At 41.1% G+C, this 22,974-nt stretch overlaps 1 protein-coding gene across 3 annotated transcripts in view; it reads left to right on the top strand.

Annotated features, from left to right (window-relative positions):
- Positions 1–467: 467 nt before the first annotated feature.
- The window catches only part of LOC132896514 (uncharacterized), a 165,323-nt gene continuing 142,816 nt past the window's right edge, over positions 468–22,974 (top strand). For all 3 annotated transcript variants that reach the window (XM_060937402.1, XM_060937401.1, XM_060937400.1), the window contains exons 1-7: positions 468–672; positions 9,013–9,138; positions 10,541–10,615; positions 11,368–11,541; positions 12,795–12,946; positions 16,121–16,315; positions 16,461–17,004. In XM_060937402.1, the coding sequence (XP_060793385.1) occupies positions 640–672; positions 9,013–9,138; positions 10,541–10,615; positions 11,368–11,541; positions 12,795–12,946; positions 16,121–16,315; positions 16,461–17,004 (1,299 nt within the window). In that variant the 5' untranslated portion in view covers positions 468–639. The remainder of the gene's footprint in view (positions 673–9,012; positions 9,139–10,540; positions 10,616–11,367; positions 11,542–12,794; positions 12,947–16,120; positions 16,316–16,460; positions 17,005–22,974) is intronic.

The following is a 22,974-nucleotide window of genomic DNA, read 5'->3' as shown; positions in this document are numbered from 1 at the left end:
GAAACCGGAGCACCCGGAGGAAACCCACGCGGACACGGGGAGAACATGCAAACTCCACACAGAAAGGCCCTCGCCGGCCCCGGGGCTCGAACCCAGGACCTTCTTGCTGTGAGGCGACAGCGCTAACCACTACACCACCGTGCCACCCACAATGTTTGTTTTTTGTTAAAAAAAAAAGTATTAACTTTAGGCAAACTTTAGGTGGCATTATTGTTCATGTCACTGTTGTCAAAAACTATGATTAAAACAACACATGGTTCATTTCAACTTGGAGAAAAACTGAATTTTCCTTAAGGAGGGCTTTCCCCCCACTCTACGTTTTTTTAATTAAAAATATTTTCGCAGGTGGGCATTCCAACTGCTCTTGGGGGCCCCCTGGTGGTGTGTGGGGCCCTAAGCGGGCGCTTAATTCGCTTATGCCTTGGGCCGGCCGTGCTACAGTATTTGAGCAGACTGTTGTAGTGTGTAGTAGGCGAGTGCGCAGTGGTGGTGTGGTAGCTCTGGGGAGAGTGCGTGAATTCATACCGTGCTTCCTGTACAGTTAAGGACGTTTACTGAAGCAGGCTAACTTATCGGTTTGTTTTAAAGGATATCTGTCTTTTCTTACTCGTGTTATCGCTTGGAGTGATTTCCAAGAGCATGAACAGCATAAAGATGCAGGATGTCCCGCAGGTAAAGCGCATGACATTACAAAGTGTCAGCTTGAGTCAGGTCAAGTCTGGCATTAGAGGCTGAACAGAATTATTACTTGCATGACAACAATACTGGCTAATTTTGTTTAACATTATGACTACTGTAGGTACATTTTAATAATAGTTGAACATGGAAAAGGATTGATTTAACTCGACTAACACAGTATTCTCTGTTTAATTGTATACATAGTGTTTTCTCAAACGCACATGAAGTCTAAATTCATGCAAGTCTAATTTGAGGCTATTTTAAACGCGTTTAAAGTGTGTTTGTGCTGTCACATTTTTATATACATTGTAAGAGGAACTTGTGAAATGCAACAAATCATTGGCGCCTTTAAATCATTTGCAGTTCCTGTTCCAGTCTGTTGAGCAGCCTGTGATGAGTTTCTCATGTGCAGATACAGCACACTGAAATTAAACTGGTCACCTGGGCTTGTTGTTTAAATCTCAGAATAAACCACACCACATATAATACATCTCCTCATGAGTTTCAGTAACAGATTTTAAAGTGTGGGCGGCACGGTGGTGTAGTGGTTAGCGCTGTCGCCTCACAGCAAGGAGGTCCGGGTTTGAGCCCCGTGGCCGGCGAGGGCCTTTCTGTGTGGAGTTTGCATGTTCTCCCTGTGTCTGTGTGGGTTTCCTCCGGGTGCTCCGGTTTCCCCCACAGTCCAAAGACATGCAGGTTAGGTTAACTGGTGACTCTAAATTGACCGTAGGTGTGAATGTGAGTGTGAATGGTTGTCTGTGTCTATGTGTCAGCCCTGTGATGACCTGGCAACTTGTCCAGGGTGTACCCCGCCTTTCGTCTGTAGTCAGCTGGGATAGGCTCCAGCTTGCCTGCGACCCTGTAGAACAGGATAAAGCGTCTAGAGATAATGAGATGAGATATATGAAAGTCTCATCTCATTATCTCTAGCCGCTTTATCCTTCTATAGGGTCGCAGGCGAGCTGGAGCCTATCCCAGCTGACTACGGGCGAAAGGCGGGGTACACCCTGGACAAGTCGCCAGGTCATCACAGGGCTGACACATAGACACAGACAACCATTCACACTCACATTCACACCTACGGTCAATTTAGAGTCACCAGTTAACCTAACCTGCATGTCTTTGGACTGTGGGGGAAACCGGAGCATGAACCGGAGCATATGAAACCCACACGGACACGGGGAGAACATGCAAACTCCACACAGAAAGGCCCTCGCCGGCCCCGGGGCTCGAACCCAGGACCTTCTTGCTGTGAGGCGACAGCGCTAACCACTACACCACCGTGCCGCCCATATATGAAAGTATGAAGGGTAATTTTGCACAATTTTGCATCCGTCTACAGCAGGAAAAAAATAAAACAACAAAACGCGTCTGGAAAAATCCCAAGGGAGTCTGGAGCCAGATTCGTGACGTCACCTGCGGAAGCGCCAGCAGGCTGCGAGAGCTTGCACGGTTTCAGTGCACAGCCTGTGTATACCAAACGCTCTGATTTCTCTCTCATTGTCCGGTCTTTTGGACAACGCTGAGTACTAATCCCATCATGATTGGTGTTGCTACACCCTCCTACGATACATCTGCTAACCATTTTAATAATTACGTGATAACGGTGAAGAAATTTGCAGAAAACCACCAGGCCGTTTTCTCATAAACAAACCAGCGCTGACATAGGATTCAGAAGGATGTGTCCCACATTTGATGTCACGAAAATCACTGTTTCCCGGGAAATCCAAATGGCAAGTTTTTTCAGAGGCTGACCAATTCACCTCAAATGGCTTGATTTCAACTGAATTTTTCTGGTATTGCGCAAGGTAAAAAAAATTGCACAAAATGTGACAGATATTTGACCAAAGTTTAATATAAAATAGGAGAATTACATTGATCTTGCTCCTGAATTTACCCGTGATATGCACTTTAACAAAGCCACTTTTTCACAGTTCTCAGACCTGCCACCTTAAAGGAGATATGCAGAACCTTTATTTTTAAATAAGTTTCTGAGTGGATAGTATCTCCATCCTTGACTCTTGTATGCTGCATAAATGGGAATAAAAAAATATATATTTTTGAGAGTTAAAATCGACTGCAAAGTTGGCATTCGAGCTGCCCCGCTGAGCCAGCCATGCTCGAGTCCGTGACATCACAGTGGGAACTGGTTTTAAGGCCGAGGCCTTTTACAGCTATAGACCAAAGTCATGTAAATAAAAAATTTATGGTGAAAGTAAGAAATACCGTTACTGACTTGCTCAACGAAGACTGATTTGACTTCACTGATTGTGGGTTGAGTCTCATTAAAACAGGATAGGTGTTATAACTTATGTAACATATATGTACATGCATGCATTTTCACTGATAAAATGTAAAGGGCTAATTAAATAATCAGATGAACTGAGACAATCACATTCTGAAGCAAATTAAATAATCTTACTGTACACCGGTAAATTAAACACACAATACAAGTTACATGTATTAATCTAAATGCAGGTAAACAATGTGTTTTTTTTTTAATCCAAATAAGAGTCGGAGCTTACCCATCTGTGTTCTCGCTTCTTGAAGGCCGATCTTGTGGCCGATTGTTTTGAAACAATCTGACTTTGAGTTGTTCGTTCAGTTCTCCGTTCATTCACTTCTTCCACGTAAGGGCGAGATGGCAGCAATATCCAGTTCAGAAATAAGATGGCTGGTCCACTCTTTCTGTCCATACTGTGTATTCTGCCATTACTGCTCGGCTCAGGCAATTACGAAAACTCAGGACGGAATGGGATGTCATTGGTTTTAGCAACAACCGCAGGGAGGTCACTGCCCGAGCGATATGTCCCGTCCTGTTCCATCCTAGGTTTTACCAACAACCCTTGGCTCACGCTCCAGGACTGGTGCAACTGAACTCACTTAAAATTAAATAAATACTTTCCTTTTCTTGTTTTATTTTTCTTTAATTGTTGGTACTGCACCCTCTTTCAATACGAACTTGTAGCCAACGCTCTTCAACAGATCAGAGGTCTCGTACGAGTCTTCAGTAAAATGTGCATAACAGAAGACAGACCACTTCACAGGCACCCAATGTGCCCATGAACTTCTCCCAAAACGCATCCAAATCTTTGCAGTTTGAACATTCTTGGGCCATGAATGCAATGTAAATCCACCTTCTGTTCTGTTGCTGCACCGGCCAAAAACACATCTACGTGGCGTGGCGATAAATTAGCTCAAAATAGAGGATCAGAGTTGCAGTCAGCTCTGTGCTTTAGTATAGTGGAAATGGCGATGAGACCGATAGACTTCCTGTTGTGACGTGATGGACGTCAAAGTCATTCACTCAGACGCTACCTACAACCCCGATTCCAAAAAAGTTGGGACAAAGTACAAATTGTAAATAAAAATGGAATGCAATGATGTGGAAGTTTCAAAATTCCATATTTTATTCAGAATAGAACATAGATGACATATCAAATGTTTAAACTGAGAAAATGTATCATTTAAAGAGAAAAATTAGGTGATTTTAAATTTCATGACAACAACACATCTCAAAAAAGTTGGGACAAGGCCATGTTTCCCACTGTGAGACATCCCCTTTTCTCTTTACAACAGTCTGTAAACGTCTGGGGACTGAGGAGACAAGTTGCTCAAGTTTAGGGATAGGAATGTTAACCCATTCTTGTCTAATGTAGGATTCTAGTTGCTCAACTGTCTTAGGTCTTTTTTTGTCGTATCTTCCGTTTTATGATGCGCCAAATGTTTTCTATGGGTGAAAGATCTGGACTGCAGGCTGGCCAGTTCAGTACCTGGACCCTTCTTCTACGCAGCCATGATGCTATAATTGATGCAGTATGTGGTTTGGCATTGTCATGTTGGAAAATGCAAGGTCTTCCCTGAAAGAGACGTCGTCTGGATGGGAGTATATGTTGCTCTAGAACCTGGATATACCTTTCAGCATTGATGGTGTCTTTCCAGATGTGTAAGCTGCCCATGCCACACGCACTAATGCAACCCCATACCATCAGAGATGCAGGCTTCTGAACTGAGCTCTGATAACAACTTGGGTCGTCCTTCTCCTCTTTAGTCCAAATGACACGGCGTCCCTGATTTCCATAAAGAACTTCACATTTTGATTCGTCTGACCACAGAACAGTTTTCCACTTTGCCACAGTCCATTTTAAATGAGCCTTGGCCCAGAGAAGACGTCTGCGCTTCTGGATCATGTTTAGATACGGCTTCTTCTTTGAACTATAGAGTTTTAGCTGGCAACGGCGGATGGCACGATGAATTGTGTTCACAGATAATGTTCTCTGGAAATATTCCTGAGCCCATTTTGTGATTTCCAATACAGAAGTGTGCCTGTATGTGATGCAGTGCCGTCTAAGGGCCCGAAGATCACGGGCACCCGGTATGGTTTTCCGGCCTTGACCCTTACGCACAGAGATTCTTCCAGATTCTCAGAATCTTTTGATGATATTATGCACTGTAGATGATGATATGTTCAAACTCTTTGCAATTTTACACTGTCGAACTCCTTTCTGATATTGCTCCACTATTTGTCGGTGCAGAATTAGGGGGATTGGTGATCCTCTTCCCATCTTTACTTCTGAGAGCCGCTGCCACTCCAAGATGCTCTTTTTATACCCAGTCATGTTAATGACCTATTGCCAATTGACCTAATGATTTGCAGTTTGGTCCTCCAGCTGTTCCTTTTTTGTACCTTTAACTTTTCCAGCCTCTTATTGCCCCGTCCCAACTTTTTTGAGATGTGTTGCTGTCATGAAATTTCAAATGAGCCAATATTTGGCATGAAATTTCAAAATGTCTCACTTTCGACATTTGATATGTTGTCTATGTTCTATTGTGAATACAATATCAGTTTTTGAGATTTGTAAATTATTGCATTCCGTTTTTATTTATAATTTGTACTTTGTCCCAACTTTTTTGGAATTGGGGTTGTATATAAATCACTTTAATCATAAAAATTACTATATTAGATTTATTATTAATGCTTAAAACTATTCCTGTGCCGTTCTTGAGGTCTCAAGGCATTTATAAACGAAAGTGAGGCCATGGCTCTGCATATATGCTTTAAGCATACATCTAGTTCTTTCAAATATGCCACCAAGTTTACTAATACTGTTTAGTATAAATACGGAGGTGATTATAGAAACTTGCCCATGCTGATTGGTCGAGAAATTCGGACTATTTATCGATAATTACCTCAAGCGACCCGGCAAAATGATGGCCAATTGCTTTGTCACTGTAAGTGAGGAAGAATTACACATTATGAAAGAAAATGCTGTTCCTAAAAACACTAAAGATGCTCCAAAGTTTAGTCTAAGATTATCCAAAGGTAAAGTGGAATTATGATTTATTTTATCCATTTCAAAACAAAGTATTTTATGAGTTGGCATAGATAAGTGACACAAGTCTGCGCCACACCGTTATTACATTTGCATGACACTTTTGAAGATTGAAATAAATTATTTTTAATACAACTTTTTTTTTTTAATAATCACGTGTGTATTTGTACTAAAACAATTATCTGCCTCAGGCTCAGTGAAGAGAGTGAGACAGAAGGTGTTATCCTTCCAAATGTTTTGCAGAAGCACATTTCCTTAAAAGTCAACAAAATTATATGAATTAAGGGAATTTTTTCAAAATGTATCAAATTATGCATATTATTATACATATGGGCCACTTTTTCCATGGAATAAAAACATGTATTCTATTCTCTTCTAGTGGGTTTATTGATGGCATGCACTATTATCATATCGCTTATCCATCATGTATTACGCCACTCTCCCCAATGGAGAATGAGCGTGCAATATTGTTACAATATTGCACATTGTCAAGACAACACGACATCACACGCCAGAGCACATACAAAGATCCAGTGACAACTTTTCTGCTGTGCATGCGCACAATCATTTCTTTTTCAGCCAGGAAAGAGAGAAGATACAGTGCTAGGTTTAAGTGCTAAATAAATAAACTGAAACTAAAGATGCGCTGAACACCCGAAAGGCTACCAAAACTTCATTATATATTCTTCACGCATATTTACAAGAGAAAAACATACTAACGGATATCGAAAAACTGGAAAAGAGGCACATCAGAGATGTAAAACTTCCACGCTAGTGAGTGACTGTGACAGTTTGTACACAAACATGGCCATGAGGTTTGCTTCATTAAAAGCGGAAGATTTAGAGAGAATTTTGAAAGAGAAAGACACACCGAACACCCGAAAGGCTACCAAAACTTCACTGGATATTCTTCACGCATTTAATCTTCCGCATTAAATATATGGAAAAACTGGAAAAGAGACACATCGGAGATGTAAAACTTCCATGCTAGTGAGTGACTGTGACAGTTTGTATGCAAACATGGCCGCGAGGTTTGCTTCATTAAAAGGGAAAGGTTTAAACTGGAAGATTTAAAGAGACAGATGTGCTGAACACCCAAAAGGCTACCAAAATTTCACTGGATATTCTTCATGCATATTTACAAGAGAAAAACATACCAACAGATATTGAAAAACTGGAAAAGAGAGCAATAGCGGCGGCACGGTGGTGTAGTGGTTAGCGCTGTCGCCTCACAGCAAGAAGGTCCGGGTTCGAGTCCCGTGGCCGGTGAGGGCCTTTCTGTGCGGAGTTTGCATGTTCTCCCCGTGTCCGCGTGGGTTTCCTCCGGGTGCTCCGGTTTCCCCCACAGTCCAAAGACATGCAGGTTAGGTTAACTGGTGACTCTAAATTGACCGTAGGTGTGAATGTGAGTGTGAATGGTTGTCTGTGTCTATGTGTCAGCCCTGTGATGACCTGGCGACTTGTCCAGGGTGTACCCCGCCTTTCGCCCGTAGTCAGCTGGGATAGGCTCCAGCTTGCCTGCAACCCTGTAGAACAGGATAAAGCGGCTACAGATAATGAGATGAGATGAGAAAAGAGAGCAATAGCAGAAATATTGTCAAAGTTCTATTTGGAGGTGAGGAAAAGTGACGGAGACTTTTACAAGAGGACTTCACTCGTGGACTTCACTCAGCAAAGCCCTTTTGTTTTGAACAACTGCAGTGTAACAGTTAACTCCGACCAAAAGTAACTTTGAACTTGAACCGTCAATCTGGATATAGCTTGTATACAAGTTGGGTGGTTGTTCAGGCTTTTTGGACTTGTACCATTTTTATTGTTAGAACTTTGACTTTGTCCATGTACATTGGATTGACAGAACATTGAATTACATTCGATCAGAATCAGCATTCAATATTGGTAAGTTACCCCCCCCCCCCTTAACTTTTTGTAAAATCTGTAATTGTTCCATCGAATGTGTATGTATAATAATAATACCATGAAAAAAGCCAGCCAATATTATATCAGATAATATCATGCTAGCTGAATGGAATATGTCTGATCGACCACTCAAAGCCAGCCAATATTATTTATTCACCGATATTCACTTCGTCTTCGGCAAATAATTGTTAGGGAGATTTTTAGATTTGTTACACTTTTTGTCATGTCTGTCTATGTATTTTTGTATAACGTGGGTGGCACGGTGGTGTAGTGGTTAGCATGATGATCCGCTGTGGTGATCCTAACAGGAGCAGTCGGAGGAAGATGTAGTTTTGTATAATCCTAGTTTAAATACTGTAGTAGAATACTATTTATATGCTAGCATTTGGAAGTACACTTGAAGAGAAGTACACTAGGTATGAAGTATTCTATATTCCAATGATTATTTTAGTTATAGATTTAGTGATGAGGAGCAACATGATAGCGTTAATGAAATAACATGATACATATGTTACAGCTACGTTTTTACAAGCGTTTAAAATCATATGTGGAGACTTCAATTTGGTTTTACTCAAATATCATTTTAACTTTTTTTTATTATTATTTACTTTGCAGCTCTTCAGCCAGAACTTAAATAAATACCTGTCTCAACAAACTAACTAGTGTTGTTGTTTTTTTTTTTTAAATGTTTTTTATGGATCAGTTGACAAATTCCCAGGCCATCCTATAATAAAGAATTTACCTCGAGCTTTTGTGATATTGACTGAGGGAAAAAAAAAAAAAAGTTTTTGTCTTTATTCTAATTTTCTTCAAGAATTTCAGGAGAAACTTTTGTGACCACATTGATACCTAAATGAAACGCAAGTCAGAGTTGCCATGAAATCCCTTGAGATTTTTAAGCAATCATCCTTATAAGCTTCCTACTTCATACGTGTAATTATTAGCACTTCTCACATCATCTTCACTTTAAAACAAATCCAAACGGAGGGTCTACCTGACCCTATATAAAGTACAATGTGTTAATTATTTACAGTATGGATTGGAATAGTTAGCTCAGCCCTCACTGTTTATTGCATTTTTGTAGCTTAGTAATGAGATGCAGCTGAAAATTATGCGCATGGTGAAGAACGGAGAGCTGAGTATCGACGACGCTCTGGACCAGGCCAGAAGAGACAAACTGCAGCTGCTCCAGAAGAGCTTCAATTTAGAGGTGAAGTGGCAAGAGTTATACATAGTGTATATATCTATTGACAGTGTTTTTACTTCTTTATCTTAATATTGAAATACAGTTGGCATAGTGATGCAGGAGGAAGCGTTGCTGCTTCTCAGATCCAGGGGCCCTGGTTTGGTCCTGTGTACCATTTCTGTGTATATTCTCCCTGTCTGGGTTTCCTCTGGGTTCTCTGGTTACCTCCCAAAAACATACCAGTAGGTGGACTGGATAAGATAATTGTCCCTCGTGTGTGAACATGTGCCACTCTGATCAGGATTGATCAGTTACTGAAGATGAATTCGATTCCACCCCAGTCTTATCATCTAGAGTAGGGTACACAAGTTTGTAGATTATTTTCCTTTCATGCTTATGGTGATGTTTATCATGAAATAGAGGTATTTTACAATCTACAATCCATTATCATGAGCATTTTTATTCCAGTACACTGTAAAAAAAAGAAAAAAGACATGTCTAGGGTATTTACAGTACATGAAACACCAGGGTATTTAAATAATACTTCAGTGTCTTCTAGGAAGACATGGGTGTATATGGAGGATGCAAGAAAACACGCGTGTCTATTATAAAGACACTAGCGTCTTTCAGTAGACACAAGACATGTCTTCCAGGCATTGCTAAATACCCTAGACATGTCTTCTAAGTGTTACATTTAGGGGTATTTAAATAAGACATGTCTAAGCTCTTTATATTTATAGTGTAATGAATATTTTCATTGAGGTAACTGTCGGATTATTTCTTAAAGCATATTATTCACTAACTGCACTGAAACGTATAGGAAAATACAAAGACTTATGCTTATTAAATACTCAATTTAGTACAGAAAATGGGTGAGGAACATCAAGACTCAGACAATGGGTCCTGAGAATGTAAGGAGTTTGTGGAAGTCAGGAAAAAAGAAAAGCCTCAGACCTGCCTTGTAGTCTTTCAGGTTTGAGGCTTTTCGTAGACATTAATCATCATAATCGTTGTCTCTTCAAGCACAAGGCTTTTATTTAGTTTGGTGCAATATTTTGAAGGCCAAATGTCATATGTTCAAAAAAAAAAATTGTTGCACACCAGCAAGTAAATTTAGAATTCCTGTGTGTTGAAATCTCAAAGACAATAGAGACGCATGTTAGTATGTGATGAAGATGTTTGTTTATGCGTAATGCAGTGGAATTTGATACATGCACTGAAATGCTTCCTATAAAGAACTAAAGAAACTGGTTAACCCACTTTTCAAGGGACTTGCCCAGCTACAACTGGAACCAATCACAGGCGGCCATTGTAGAATACACCACCTTTATTTTTTGTGATGCACTTTTGTCGACAAAAGAGGAAGTATTTTTTATTACAGCCATCGTAATAATTGTTTTGGCTGTCATCCATTGTTCTGTTGCAGGAAAAACAAGCCTCGCAGTACAACTTCAGTGTGCACAAATATAATGCTTACAGATGGCAAAAAAGAGTATTCCAGGTACGAAAACCATGACACATCCAGTACTTATTCTTTAATCAACATAAAACAATATCTGTAGACAAGTAAACCCCCCCAACACACACACACACACACACACACACACACACACACACACACACACACACACACACACACACACACACAAATAATCATGAATAAGTAAAGATAAAAATGGTTAAAACAGTATACACTCTATGGCCAAAAGTTTGTGGACACCTGACGATCACATCTCTACTCTTCTGGGAAGGCTTTCCATTAGATTTTGGAGCAGAGATGTGGGGATTTGTGTTCATTCAGTGACAAAAGTATGCATTAGTGAGTTCAGGCACTGATGCTGGGTGAAGGTCTGGGGTGCAGTTTATCCCAAAAGGTGTTTAGTGGGGTTGAGGTCAGGGCTCTGTGCAGGACACTCAAGTTCTTCAAGGATCTCGCTTTTTGAACATGGGAATTAAATTGTCATGCTGGAACAGGTTTGGGTCTTATAGTTCCAGTGAATGGAAATTATAACGTTAAAGCATACAAAGACATTCTAGACAATTGTGTGCTTCCAACTTTGTAGCAACAGTTTGAAGAAGAAGCACAAAGGGGTCTGATGGTCAGGTATCTACAAATGTGTGGCCATTTACAGTTGTGTGTGATGGATATATGATATACAGTATACAAGTTTCAGCCATCCTCACTGCATGTCACTATGAAATTCCTTAAAGTATGCAATCTTTGTTACATTAAAGGAATGTGTGTCTCTTCAGATTGATTTCAGCACAAAAATGGTTTGCAGTATTGAGAAAGGCATTGTGAAGAGGCAGTTTCCGTTTGAGGTCATTAAAAACTGCCATGATGCTGCAGGGACCAGGTTCACAGTGTTGTTCAAGGACCACCATGAGTACGAGCTGGAGGCTATGTCTCCACAGGACAAGCAAAAAGTGAGTTCAGGCATTTTTGTTGCTGAAAAGACATTGACTGTCCAATACCAATCTTAAACCAGTGGATCTCTGTCCCTGGACACTGTCTTCAGGATTGGGACTGGGAACCACTGCATGACACTTTCTATTTCAGTTCCTTTCATGACTGTATATATTTATGTAAATGTTCATAGCTATAAAACACAGAAGCTTCATTAATTATGGAAGTTGACAGTTTATTATTATGATGTCATCAGTCATACACTCCACTCCAACAATATGTGCTGTAGGGATGTAACCAAATCTTAATGTATTATTCAGAATGAACAGATAATATATGTATTTTCTAAACAGATATAAGTATATAAGAACAGGAGGGGTATCCTTTCTAGGAAACTTGCTAGAAAGGTCAACAGGGAATCTGGTTGAGACTTAAAGGTGTTGGTTAGGTTCATGCTGGACTTGACAAAAAAGTAGTGAAAGTGAGAGGGATGTTTATTTTTCCTTCATGCATGCACGAGAGTGCAGTCATTTTGGGGAAATAGAACCAATTACAGTTCATATGTTAGAAAATATCGCTGATGGGCACAAAATAATTAGGAGTCGCGACAGTGGATAAGGTTCCTCCATCTCCTCCTGTCCTCTGTATCTTCTTTCACACCAACCGTCCTCATGTCCTCATTCATTACATCCATAAATCTGATCTTTGGTCTTCCTCTTTTCCTTCTGCCTGACAACAGCATCTCAAGCATTCTTTTCCCAATATAACCCTGGATCTCTCCTCTGTACGTGTCCAAACCATCTCAATCTTGCCTCTCACTTTATCTCCAAGCCGTCCTACATGTACTGTCCCTCTAATATACTCATTATTACAACAATGACAACTCATTATTACAACTCATAATTACAGCATGAAAAAAACCCAGCCTTGTGCACATCTCTAGTCAAAACCAATTTTGAACTTGGAAGATGTAGCTGATGTCAGACTGTCAGAGCCACAATTCACAGAGCATTCTGACATAACTGGCATTTCTACCTCTGGGTTTTCCCCCAGTGTTTTCCAGGAACATCATGATATGGCTCATTAAAAAAATTAAATAACATAAAAAAGAAAAAGGAACATCTTCTGGTTTGAGGCCACAGATATTTGGAGCACTAAACAAATACAGAGAGTGGAACTGTGCTATCCCTAGTATACTGGGGATCATTTCCAAGTAAATAGGTTCATTATGTATACTTCTACAGTAACATTCAAGTGTATCTACTCATTCTAGATCCTGGAACTGATAAATCAGATTATCTACAGGAATAGCCAACCTGCAGAGATTTATGAGAAGCCTGAAGAGCCACCAGTGTCCCTGACCAGGCTTCATGAGGGCCAGCTGCTTCTGCAGCGAGGAGGGCTCGCATCATTCAAATGGAAGATGTATGGACATGTTTAGCTTCATTAATTCTTTTCTAATTTAGCATCATTAATCAGCTCACTGGCTTCACAGCTTTAGGCACGCTAAATGAAAATGAAATTATTATTGTCTGGTGCTGTAAGTAGTAGAAATAAACTTGTGACCAGCTGGTGATTTAAAGTATAATAAAGTTCACACAGTATTATTTTCATTTAAAACCCACAAGGGCAGGCAAACACCAGGAATTGGAAAATAGGTAAACTGACTTGTGTAAGTGTTGCCGGTTTAGGTGTGTTCTCTAATAAACTTTGCGGCCTTCCAGGAGCAAGTGTATTATACTGAGATGATGCCATACTTACCGTAATTGCACACACTTGCACTCCATTTAAATAATTATGAAAACTGGTTGCACCAGCACTTATTTAGGTGGCAGCAATGTAGTTGAATACTTATGCAATGACAAATTTGTTATATTTATTTGGAAATAATTTTGCAAGTTATATAGATGTTTTGTAAGCCTTACTTCAGAATGATGGGCTATTGTGTGTAGATTAATGACAAGTTTCCAGATCAGTCCATTTCAGTTTTAAATTGTAACACCACAACTTTGTGTTGTGGGAAAATTTAAGCAGGGTTTTCACTGTAATAGTGAAAATTATGAAAAAAGATAGTGCCTACACTACTTTAAATACAGTCAGCTATCAGATATAGTCAAAGGCGTACAAAATGGCAAATACTTTTGAGAATAAAGAAATGACTTGAGAATGCAATGGGAAATTGGAATACTTTTTAAAGGGAAATGAAAAACATGAGGTATCTACACAAGGAAGTAGACGACTTCTAAAGGAGAAACAAGTATAGGTAATATTGGATAAGAGTTTCACTAATCATACTGACAGTTTTAAAGTGGGAGTGTCTAAAAAGCATGACATTGAGATGTTGTTATTATTATTACAACCCTGATTCCAAAAAAGTTGGGACAAAGTACAAATTGTAAATAAAAACGGAATGCAATGATGTGGAAGTTTCAAAATTCCATATTTTATTCAGAATAGAACATAGATGACATATCAAATGTTTAAACTGAGAAAATGTATCATTTAAAGAGAAAAATTAGGTGATTTTAAATTTCATGACAACAACACATCTCAAAAAAGTTGGGACAAGGCCATGTTTACCACTGTGAGACATCCCCTTTTCTCTTTACAACAGTCTGTAAACGTCTGGGGACTGAGGAGACAAGTTGCTCAAGTTTAGGGATGGGAAAGTTAACCCATTCTTGTCTAATGTAGGATTCTAGTTGCTCAACTGTCTTAGGTCTTTTTTGTCGTATCTTCCATTTTATGATGCGCCAAATGTTTTCTATGGGTGAAAGATCTGGACTGCAGGCTGGCCAGTTCAGTACCCGGACCCTTCTTCTATGCAGCCATGATGCTGTAATTGATGCAGTACGTGGGTTGGCATTGTCATGTTGGAAAATGCAAGGTCTTCCCTGAAAGAGACGTCGTCTGGATGGGAGCATATGTTGCTCTAGAACCTGGATATACCTTTCAGCATTGATGGTGTCTTTCCAGATGTGTCAGCTGCCCATGCCACACTCACTAATGCAACCCCATACCATCAGAGATGCAGGCTTCTGAACTGAGCGCTGATAACAACTTGGGTCATCCTTCTCCTCTTTAGTCCGAATGACACAGCGTCCCTGATTTCCATAAAGAACTTCAAATTTTGATTCGTCTGACCACAGAACAGTTTTCCACTTTGCCACAGTCCATTTTAAATGAGCCTTGGCCCAGAGAAGACGTCTGCGCTTCTGGATCATGTTTAGATACAGCTTCTTCTTTGAACTATAGAGTTTTAGCTGGCAACGGCGGATGGCACGGTGAATTGTGTTCACAGATAATGTTCTCTGGAAATATTCCTGAGCCCATTTTGTGATTTCCAATACAGAAGCATGCCTGCATGCGATGCAGTGCCGTCTAAGGGCCCGAAGATCACGGGCACCCAGTATGGTTTTCCGGCCTTGACCCTTACGCACAGAGATTCTTTCAGATTCTCTGAATCTTTTGATGATATTATCCACTGTAGATGATATGTTCAAACTCTTTGCAATTTTACACTGTCAAACTCCTTTCTGATATTGCTCCACTATTTGTCAGTGCAGAATTAGGGGGATTGGTGATCCTCTTCCCATCTTTACTTCTGAGAGCCGCTGCCACTCCAAGATGCTCTTTTTATACCCAGTCATGTTAATGACCTATTGCCAATTGACCTAATGATTTGCAGTTTGGTCCTCCAGCTGTTCCTTTTTTGTACCTTTAACTTTTCCAGCCTCTTATTACCCCTGTCCCAACTTTTTTGAGATATGTTGCTGTCATGAAATTTCAAATGAGCCAATATTTGGCATGAAATTTCAAAATGTCTCACTTTTGACATTTGATATGTTGTCTATGTTCTATTGTGAATACAATATCAGTTTTTGAGATTTGTAAACTATTGCATTCCGTTTTTATTTACAATTTGTACTTTGTTCCAACTTTTTTGGAATAGGAGTTGTATTATTATTATTATTATTATTAAAAGTTGTTCCACAAAATCGTACATGACCTGATAGCAGACGAGGCGTGTAGTGCCAAGTTGGCTATAAGCTATGTACAACGAGATTGAGTGGAATAACTGTTTTATTCTTTCCACATTCACTGGACTTTGAGAAACAGAGCATTTTTGTTTCTTGCAAATTCGATAAATAAAAACTTTATACAAAACATATGACAAAATCATTTCTGCTTAGAATCTAAACAAACCAGCGAAATGACCATAGCAATTTGTGAATTTTTAGCTACTGTATTTCTGTTTCTTTTAAATACTTGATGACAATTTTTGGGGTTTTGTTTTTGAATAGAGTTTTTATTTCATCCTCAGTTGGTTCAGCAACATGCACCACCATTTTGTTTTTCTCTACTCATGGTATATGAGCTGATATCCTTGTAGTAGGGTATCCAAACAGAGCGCATGATTGGTCATATCCAGTGAATGTGGGTAGAATAATAATAATTGGCTAATGATATAGTACTGAACAATTGTCAAAGCTCTGTAATGAACACTTTCATTAATGGATACCAGGTTCAGTAACAGTGCTGATGTGTGTGTGTGTGTTCTGGGCTTTTATGATTCTGTATTAATGCTTTGTTGGCCAGGTATGAGGCACATCTCTTTCCAGGACACATGATCCTGTTCTCGACAGCGATTTGCCAGTATGAGGATGAGGCCAACGTAGCCATGTCCTCCAACCTGCCAATCATCATTCACTTCTCCGATGGCAATGCCAGTGTAGAGAGCCACTGCACCTGTGACTCTGTGTTTATGCTACTCACGAACAATAATGAGTTCCAGTGAGTTTTATAGCTCATAGATAAAATCTTCTGAAGGCTCATTCATATTTGATAGGTTTTTGTTGAAAAAGTTCACCTCAGGATATGTTACTATATGACTTCTAGAAACATGAAAGATGAATATAATTTTTGTTCACTTTTCTAGTTTCCGGATTCCAGTAAATGGACAGATGAGTACACAGGTCATTCGAAGCGAACGGGATGCCTGGGTTAAAGTGATTAATAAGTTATGCATGGACTGGAAACAAAAAACTCAGTCTGAGCATGTGTATGAAGAACTCCATGGATCTGCCAAGATTGCAGAAAGCATTAAAGAGATTCAGTCTGAAAGTGAGCAAGAACCGGAGACTGACAGGGTGCAGAACAATCATGGGTCTGTTTTAGTACTACCAACTCCAAGACCCCGTGTATTCGCTGCAAATGTAGCCGTTCCATTGTCGGAGCCAGTGCTTGAACCGGTGTGCTTTCCTGCCCTGGCACCCGAACAGGTGCCTGAGTTAAAGCTACCATCCACACCAGTGAAAACTCCAGAGCTAGTACCACAACTTGCAACCGTGAAATCACCGGTGTCTACATCAGCCCTGGCTCCTGCTCTTCCCATGCCACCTCCTCTGCCACAGAAGAGCAAGCCAAAAACACTGACTGGGAGAACCAAGGCCTTTCACTGGGATGTCATTATGCAAGACAAGGTATTGTATTTACAGTTAAAGGCATGTAGTAACAAACTTCTGTAAAGGCAAAAAAACACTTACAAAAGTAAATAAATTAAAGGTTTCTAAGGATAACATACTGTAAAGAAAAGTAAGTAGTAAAAACATATAGTGGATACTGTATGGTTGCATGAAGATATGAAGTTTATCTTCGAGTGGTGAAATGTATATTTCATGAGTGAGCACAGCAAATGAGTGATATATTTTTCAACATGAAAAGATAAGCTTATCTTCGCACCACTGTGTAATGTTCTTTTATATTATATGGACACATCTACAAAAAACAAAAACAAAAGTTAATCAAAAGAATTTTAATTTTGAGCTGGTTCACTATTTTGACAATGCATGTCTAGTCAGCGGGAAAACACTGGGAGTGTCACTGGAGTGCAATAATGGGAATTATTAGACATACAGGACACTTTTTCCAAGATTCAAGATTTTCAAGATTCAAAGATTTTTATTGTCAATTCACTATATATCCAGGACATACAGGAGAATCGAAATGCCGTTTCTCTCTCACCTTACTTGTAAAATCAGATTAAAATTACAACCCCGATTCCAAAAAAAGTTGGGACAAAGTACAAATTGTAAATAAAAACGGAATGCAATAATTTACAAATCTCAAAAACTGATATTGTATTCCAGTGGCGGCTGCTGGTTTTTAAAACAGGGGAAGCCCATTTTACGTATTCATCGTAAAACCTGTAGGCTGGATATCAAAGCATAGAAAGGTGTGCCCCATTAGCATAGTGAACTAGACAACCCTACCTAGTGGCAGAAAGTATTTTTGCTTGTACATTTCATGTTATAGTCTGGCTTGCCAGGCTAGTGCCTCATATCCTTAATCAAAAATATCAAACATCCAAAAATCACTGGCTATTCAACGAAGAGCCTTGAACAATCATACCCTGATATGCAACACAGAGTCTTTAACACAACACCCAGCTGTGCAACACATCCTTGAACATCTTCTGCAACACAGTCTGGAAATTCATAACCAGGTAGGCTATGCAACACAAAGAACCTTGAATATTATACCCAGGTATAACCTATAACACAGAGCCCACCATTCTCTTAACATTACTGAACAATATACACACTTCAGATTCATGAACATTATATGATGCACACTATTTATACACAAATTCTGCCCTCCGCTCCTTTTCCAGAAAATGGTCTGTGAGCCTGTCATACTAGCTGGTTGTGCTTTCCAGAGACTTCACCAGTTTCTGTTAGCAGCTAGCACTGCAGATCCCAATAAGGCTCAAGCTAGCCTACAACCAGATTGAACTACAAATGAAATAAATGAGTGAATTCACGAATGATCAAACTGATAGAATGGATGAAAGTTAACGGAGCACAACGAGTAATATTTACATTTATTTACAGAGTAATGTACAGAGACATCAATGAGAAGAAACGTTTATATGAAAAGAAATTCGGACAGCACTTTGGCACACGACTACACTTTCTCAACATCCGCTAGGGACTGACTGATCATACTTCCGTGTTCCTCGCCGACGCCGAAGTACAGAGCCCGCCCTCCTCACTACCTCCAATAATCCTTCATCAGCCCGGCTTCTTGTCCCTCCCACTGTCTCGTTTAGTCCCAGAGAAGCCCGGCTTCCCTGGAAGTGACGATTTTGTCGATTTTAACTAATAACAACTAGCCGAAATTGGCTGTTCAGAGCCCTCTCATAGAGTGCAATGGATACCCGGCTGCCAGCGCATAGAGCCCATGGAAATAAGAAAGGTTACAGCCAGTGTTGCCAGATTGGGCTTTTTTAAGTGCATTTTAGCGGGTTTTGAACATATTTTGGCTGGAAAACGTCAGCAGTATCTGGCAACGCTGGTTACAGCCTGGCAGCAAAGGTGATTCTCGTAGCGAACTGCAAGTTCGTCAGACATCACTCAAATAAGTTACAGGATAGTTATGAACGTAAAGACAATCTTGGGCATATGTTATGCAAGTTATTGTTTTAATGAGAATTCAACGTCATCGATGCCGCAGTTTGGGGAGAGAATTTTAGGGGAAGCTTGGCTTCCCTTGTTGTCTCTGAGAAATCGCCCCTGTTGTATTCACAATAGAACATAGATAACATATCAAGTGTCGAAAGTGAGACATTTTGAAATTTCATGCCAAATATTGGCTCATTTGAAATTTCATGACAGCAACACATCTCAAAAAAGTTGGGACAGGGGCAATAAGAGGCTGGAAAAGTTAAAGGTACAAAAAAGGAACAGCTGGAGGACCAAATTGCAACTCATTAGGTCAATTGGCAATAGGACATTAACATGACTGGGTATAAAAAGAGCATCTTGGAATGGCAGCAGCTCTCAGAAGTAAAGATGGGAAGAGGCTCACCAATCCCCCTAATTCTGCGCTGACAAATAGTGAAGCAGTATCAGAAAGGAGTTCGACAGTATAAAATTGCAAAGAGTTTGAACATATCATCTACAGTGCATAATATCATCAAAAGATTCAGAGAATCTGAAAGAATCTCTGTGCGTAAGGGTCAAGGCCGGAAAACCATACTGGGTGCCCGTGATCTTTGGGCCCTTAGATGGCACTGCATCACATACAGGCATGCTTCTGTATTGGAAATCACAAAATGGGCTCAGGAATATTTCCAGAGAACATTATCTGTGAACACAATTCACTGTGCCATCCGCCATTGCCAGCTAAAACTCTATAATTCAAAGAAGAAGCCGTATCTAAACATGATCCAGAAGCGCAGACGTCTTCTCTGGGCCAAGGCTCATTTAAAATGGACTGTGGCAAAGTGGAAAACTGTTCTGTGGTCAGACGAATCAAAATTTAAAGTTCTTTATGGAAATCAGGGACGCCGTGTCATTCGGACTAAAGAGGAGAAGGACGACCCGAGTTGTTATCAGCGCTCAGTTCAGAAGCCTGCATCTCTGATGGTATGGGGTTGCATTAGTGTGTGTGGCATGGGCAGCTTGCACATCTGGAAAGACACCAATGCTGAAAGGTATATCCAGGTTCTAGAGCAACATATGCTCCCATCCAGACAACGTCTCTTTCAGGGAAAAGCTTGCATTTTCCAACATGACAATGCCAAACCACGTACTGCATCAATTAAAGCATCATGGCTGCGTAGAAGAAGGGTCCGGGTACTGAACTGGCCAGCCTGCAGTCCAGATCTTTCACCCATAGAAAACATTTGGCGCATCATAAAACGGAAGATACGACAAAAAAGACCTAAGACAGTTGAGCAGCTAGAATCCTACATTAGACAAGAATGGGTTAACATTCCTATCCCTAAACTTGAGCAACTTGTCTCCTCAGTCCCCAGACGTTTACAGACTGTTGTAAAGAGAAAAGGGGATGTCTCACAGTGGTAAACATGGCCTTGTCCCAACTTTTTGAGATGTGTTGTTGTCATGAAATTTAAAATCACCTAATTTTTCTCTTTAAATGATACATTTTCTCAGTTTAAACATTTGATATGTCATCTATGTTCTATTCTGAGTAAAATATGGAATTTTGAAACTTCCATATTTCATCATTGCATTCTGTTTTTATTTACAATTTGTACTTTGTGGGCGGCACGGTGGTGTAGTGGTTAGCGCTGTCGCCTCGCAGCAAGAAGGTCCTGGGTTCGAGCCCTGGGGCCGGCGAGGGCCTTTCTGTGCGGAGTTTGCATGTTCTCCCCGTGTCCGCGTGGGTTTCCTCCGGGTGCTCCGGTTTCCCCCACAGTCCAAAGACATGCAGGTTAGGTTAACTTGTGACTCTAAATTGACCGTGAGTGTGAATGGTTGTCTGTGTCTATGTGTCAGCCCTGTGATGACCTGGCGACTTGTCCAGGGTGTACCCCGCCTTTCGCCCGTAGTCAGCTGGGATAGGCTCCAGCTTGCCTGCGACCCTGTAGAACAGGATAAAGCGGCTAGAGATAATGAGATGAGATTTGTACTTTGTCCCAACTTTTTTGGAATCGTGTGTGTGTGTGTAAAAATACCCTCTAAAATCAATGTACAAAATAACAGTAGTGCAAATACAGTACAATAACCATAACGGAGAAGGTACTTAGAAGAGTAGCTTATGAGGTGTATATGGACAGTAGTGCAAATGACAAATAGCAGCAGATACAGCAGTAATGCAAATGATTGTAGTGTGATGTGCAAACAGATGAGAGAGAGTTCTTGTGCAAATGAATGTGTTACAGACCAGGGGCAGGGGGTAGGTAGTGGACAGAGTTCAGCATCCTGACAGTCTGGTGGATGAAGCTGTCCAACAGTCTTGTGGAGCGGGCCCGGAGGTTCTGGTACCTTTTCCCTGAGGCCAGGAGGCTGAAGAGTGAGTGTGAAGGGCGGGAGGTGTCACCAGCGATGCTGATGGTTCTGCGGGTGAGATAGGAGTGAAAGATGTCCCTAAGGGAGGGTTGAGGGGTACCAATGATCTTGCTGGCCGTGTTCACTATGCGTTGCAGAGTCTTCTGGCAGGAGGGGAAGGATTCATGCACTCCTCAGTTTGTGGAGGAAGTAGAGGTGAGTTTGAGCCCTCTTGGCCAGCGATGTGGTGTTGTTGGACCAGGAGAGGTCCTCAGCGATGTGCAGCCCTAGGAATTTGGTGCTGCTCACCCTCTCCACTGCAGCACCATTGATGGTCAGGGGGGATGCTGTAAGTGACCTCTTCTGAAGTCAACCACAATTTCTTTGGTCTTCCCCACATTCAGGAAGAGATTGTTGTCTTTGCTCTACTGGACCAGTTGGCTCACCTCATTCCTGTAGTTGACTTCATTGTTGTTAGTGATGAGGCCCACCACAGTCGTGTCATCCGCAAACTTGATGATGTGGTTGGTGCTGTAGATTGGTACAGTCATGGGTCAGCAGGGTGAAGCGCAGCGGGCTGAGCACACACCCTTGTGGGGCCCCTGTGCTCAGCATGATGGTCCTGGAGGTGTTACTGTCGACTCACACATTCTGTGGCCTCCCTGTAAGAAAGTCCAGCACCCAGTTACAAAGAGAGGTGTCGAGTCCCAAATGTCCGAGTTTTTGTATTAGCTGCTGGGGAATGATTGTGTTGAATGCTGAACTGTAATCCAAGAACACCATTCACACATACTGTAGATGTCCTTTGAGTCCAGGTGAGTGAGGACTGGGTGTAGAGCAGTGGAGATAGCATCCTCTGTGGACCTGTTTGACCTACATATATGCAAACTGGAATGGTCATGAGAGGGAGGGAGGATGGATGGACTTGATGTTCTGCATGACCAGCCGCTCAAAGCACTTCATGATGATAGAAGTCAGTGCTATGGGCCAATAGTCATTGTAGCTGGATGGGAGGGGCTTCTTTGGCACTGGTATTATGGTTGTAGCTTTGAAACATGTGGGGACAACAGCTTGGTTCAGGGAGATGTTAAAGATGTCAGCGAGGACATCCTTGAGCTCCATGGCACAGTCCTTCAGAACACGACCAGGTATGTTATCTGGTCCAGCTGCCTTATGTGGGTTGATCCTGGAGAGGGTCCTCTCTACACTGGCTGGAGCCAGACATATGGCCTGCTCATCTGGGGGAGGAGTGGTCTTCTGTGCTGGTGTGCTGTTTTGTGTTTCAGAGCGTCCAAAGAAGTCATTGAGGCAGTTTAGCAATGTGATGTCACTCTCACAGGTCCGTGGTGGGGGTTTGCAGTTTGTGAAGGTTTGAATGCCATGACAGAGAGACTGTGTTACTGAAGTGTTACTGAAGGTATTACTGAAGTGTCCAGATATTTTCTTGCTGTACTGACGTTTTGCCTCCCTGATGCCGTGGGACAGGTTGGCTCTGGCTGTTGCTAGTCCTGCTGTGTCACTGGCCCTAAAGGCTGTGTCCCGAGTCCGCAGGAGCCTGTGAACCTCTCCTGTCAGCCAAGGCTTCTGGCTAGCACGAACAGTGATGGTTTTGCAGTGAGTGACATCAGTGCATTTTGTGATGTATGCTGTGATGGC

Source organism: Neoarius graeffei, chromosome 13, assembly GCF_027579695.1.
Source record: "Neoarius graeffei isolate fNeoGra1 chromosome 13, fNeoGra1.pri, whole genome shotgun sequence".
NCBI classification, from domain to species: Eukaryota; Metazoa; Chordata; class Actinopteri; order Siluriformes; family Ariidae; genus Neoarius; species Neoarius graeffei.
The sequence above is the reverse complement of the archived record's forward strand: the minus strand, read 5'-3'. Positions and strand labels throughout refer to the sequence as shown.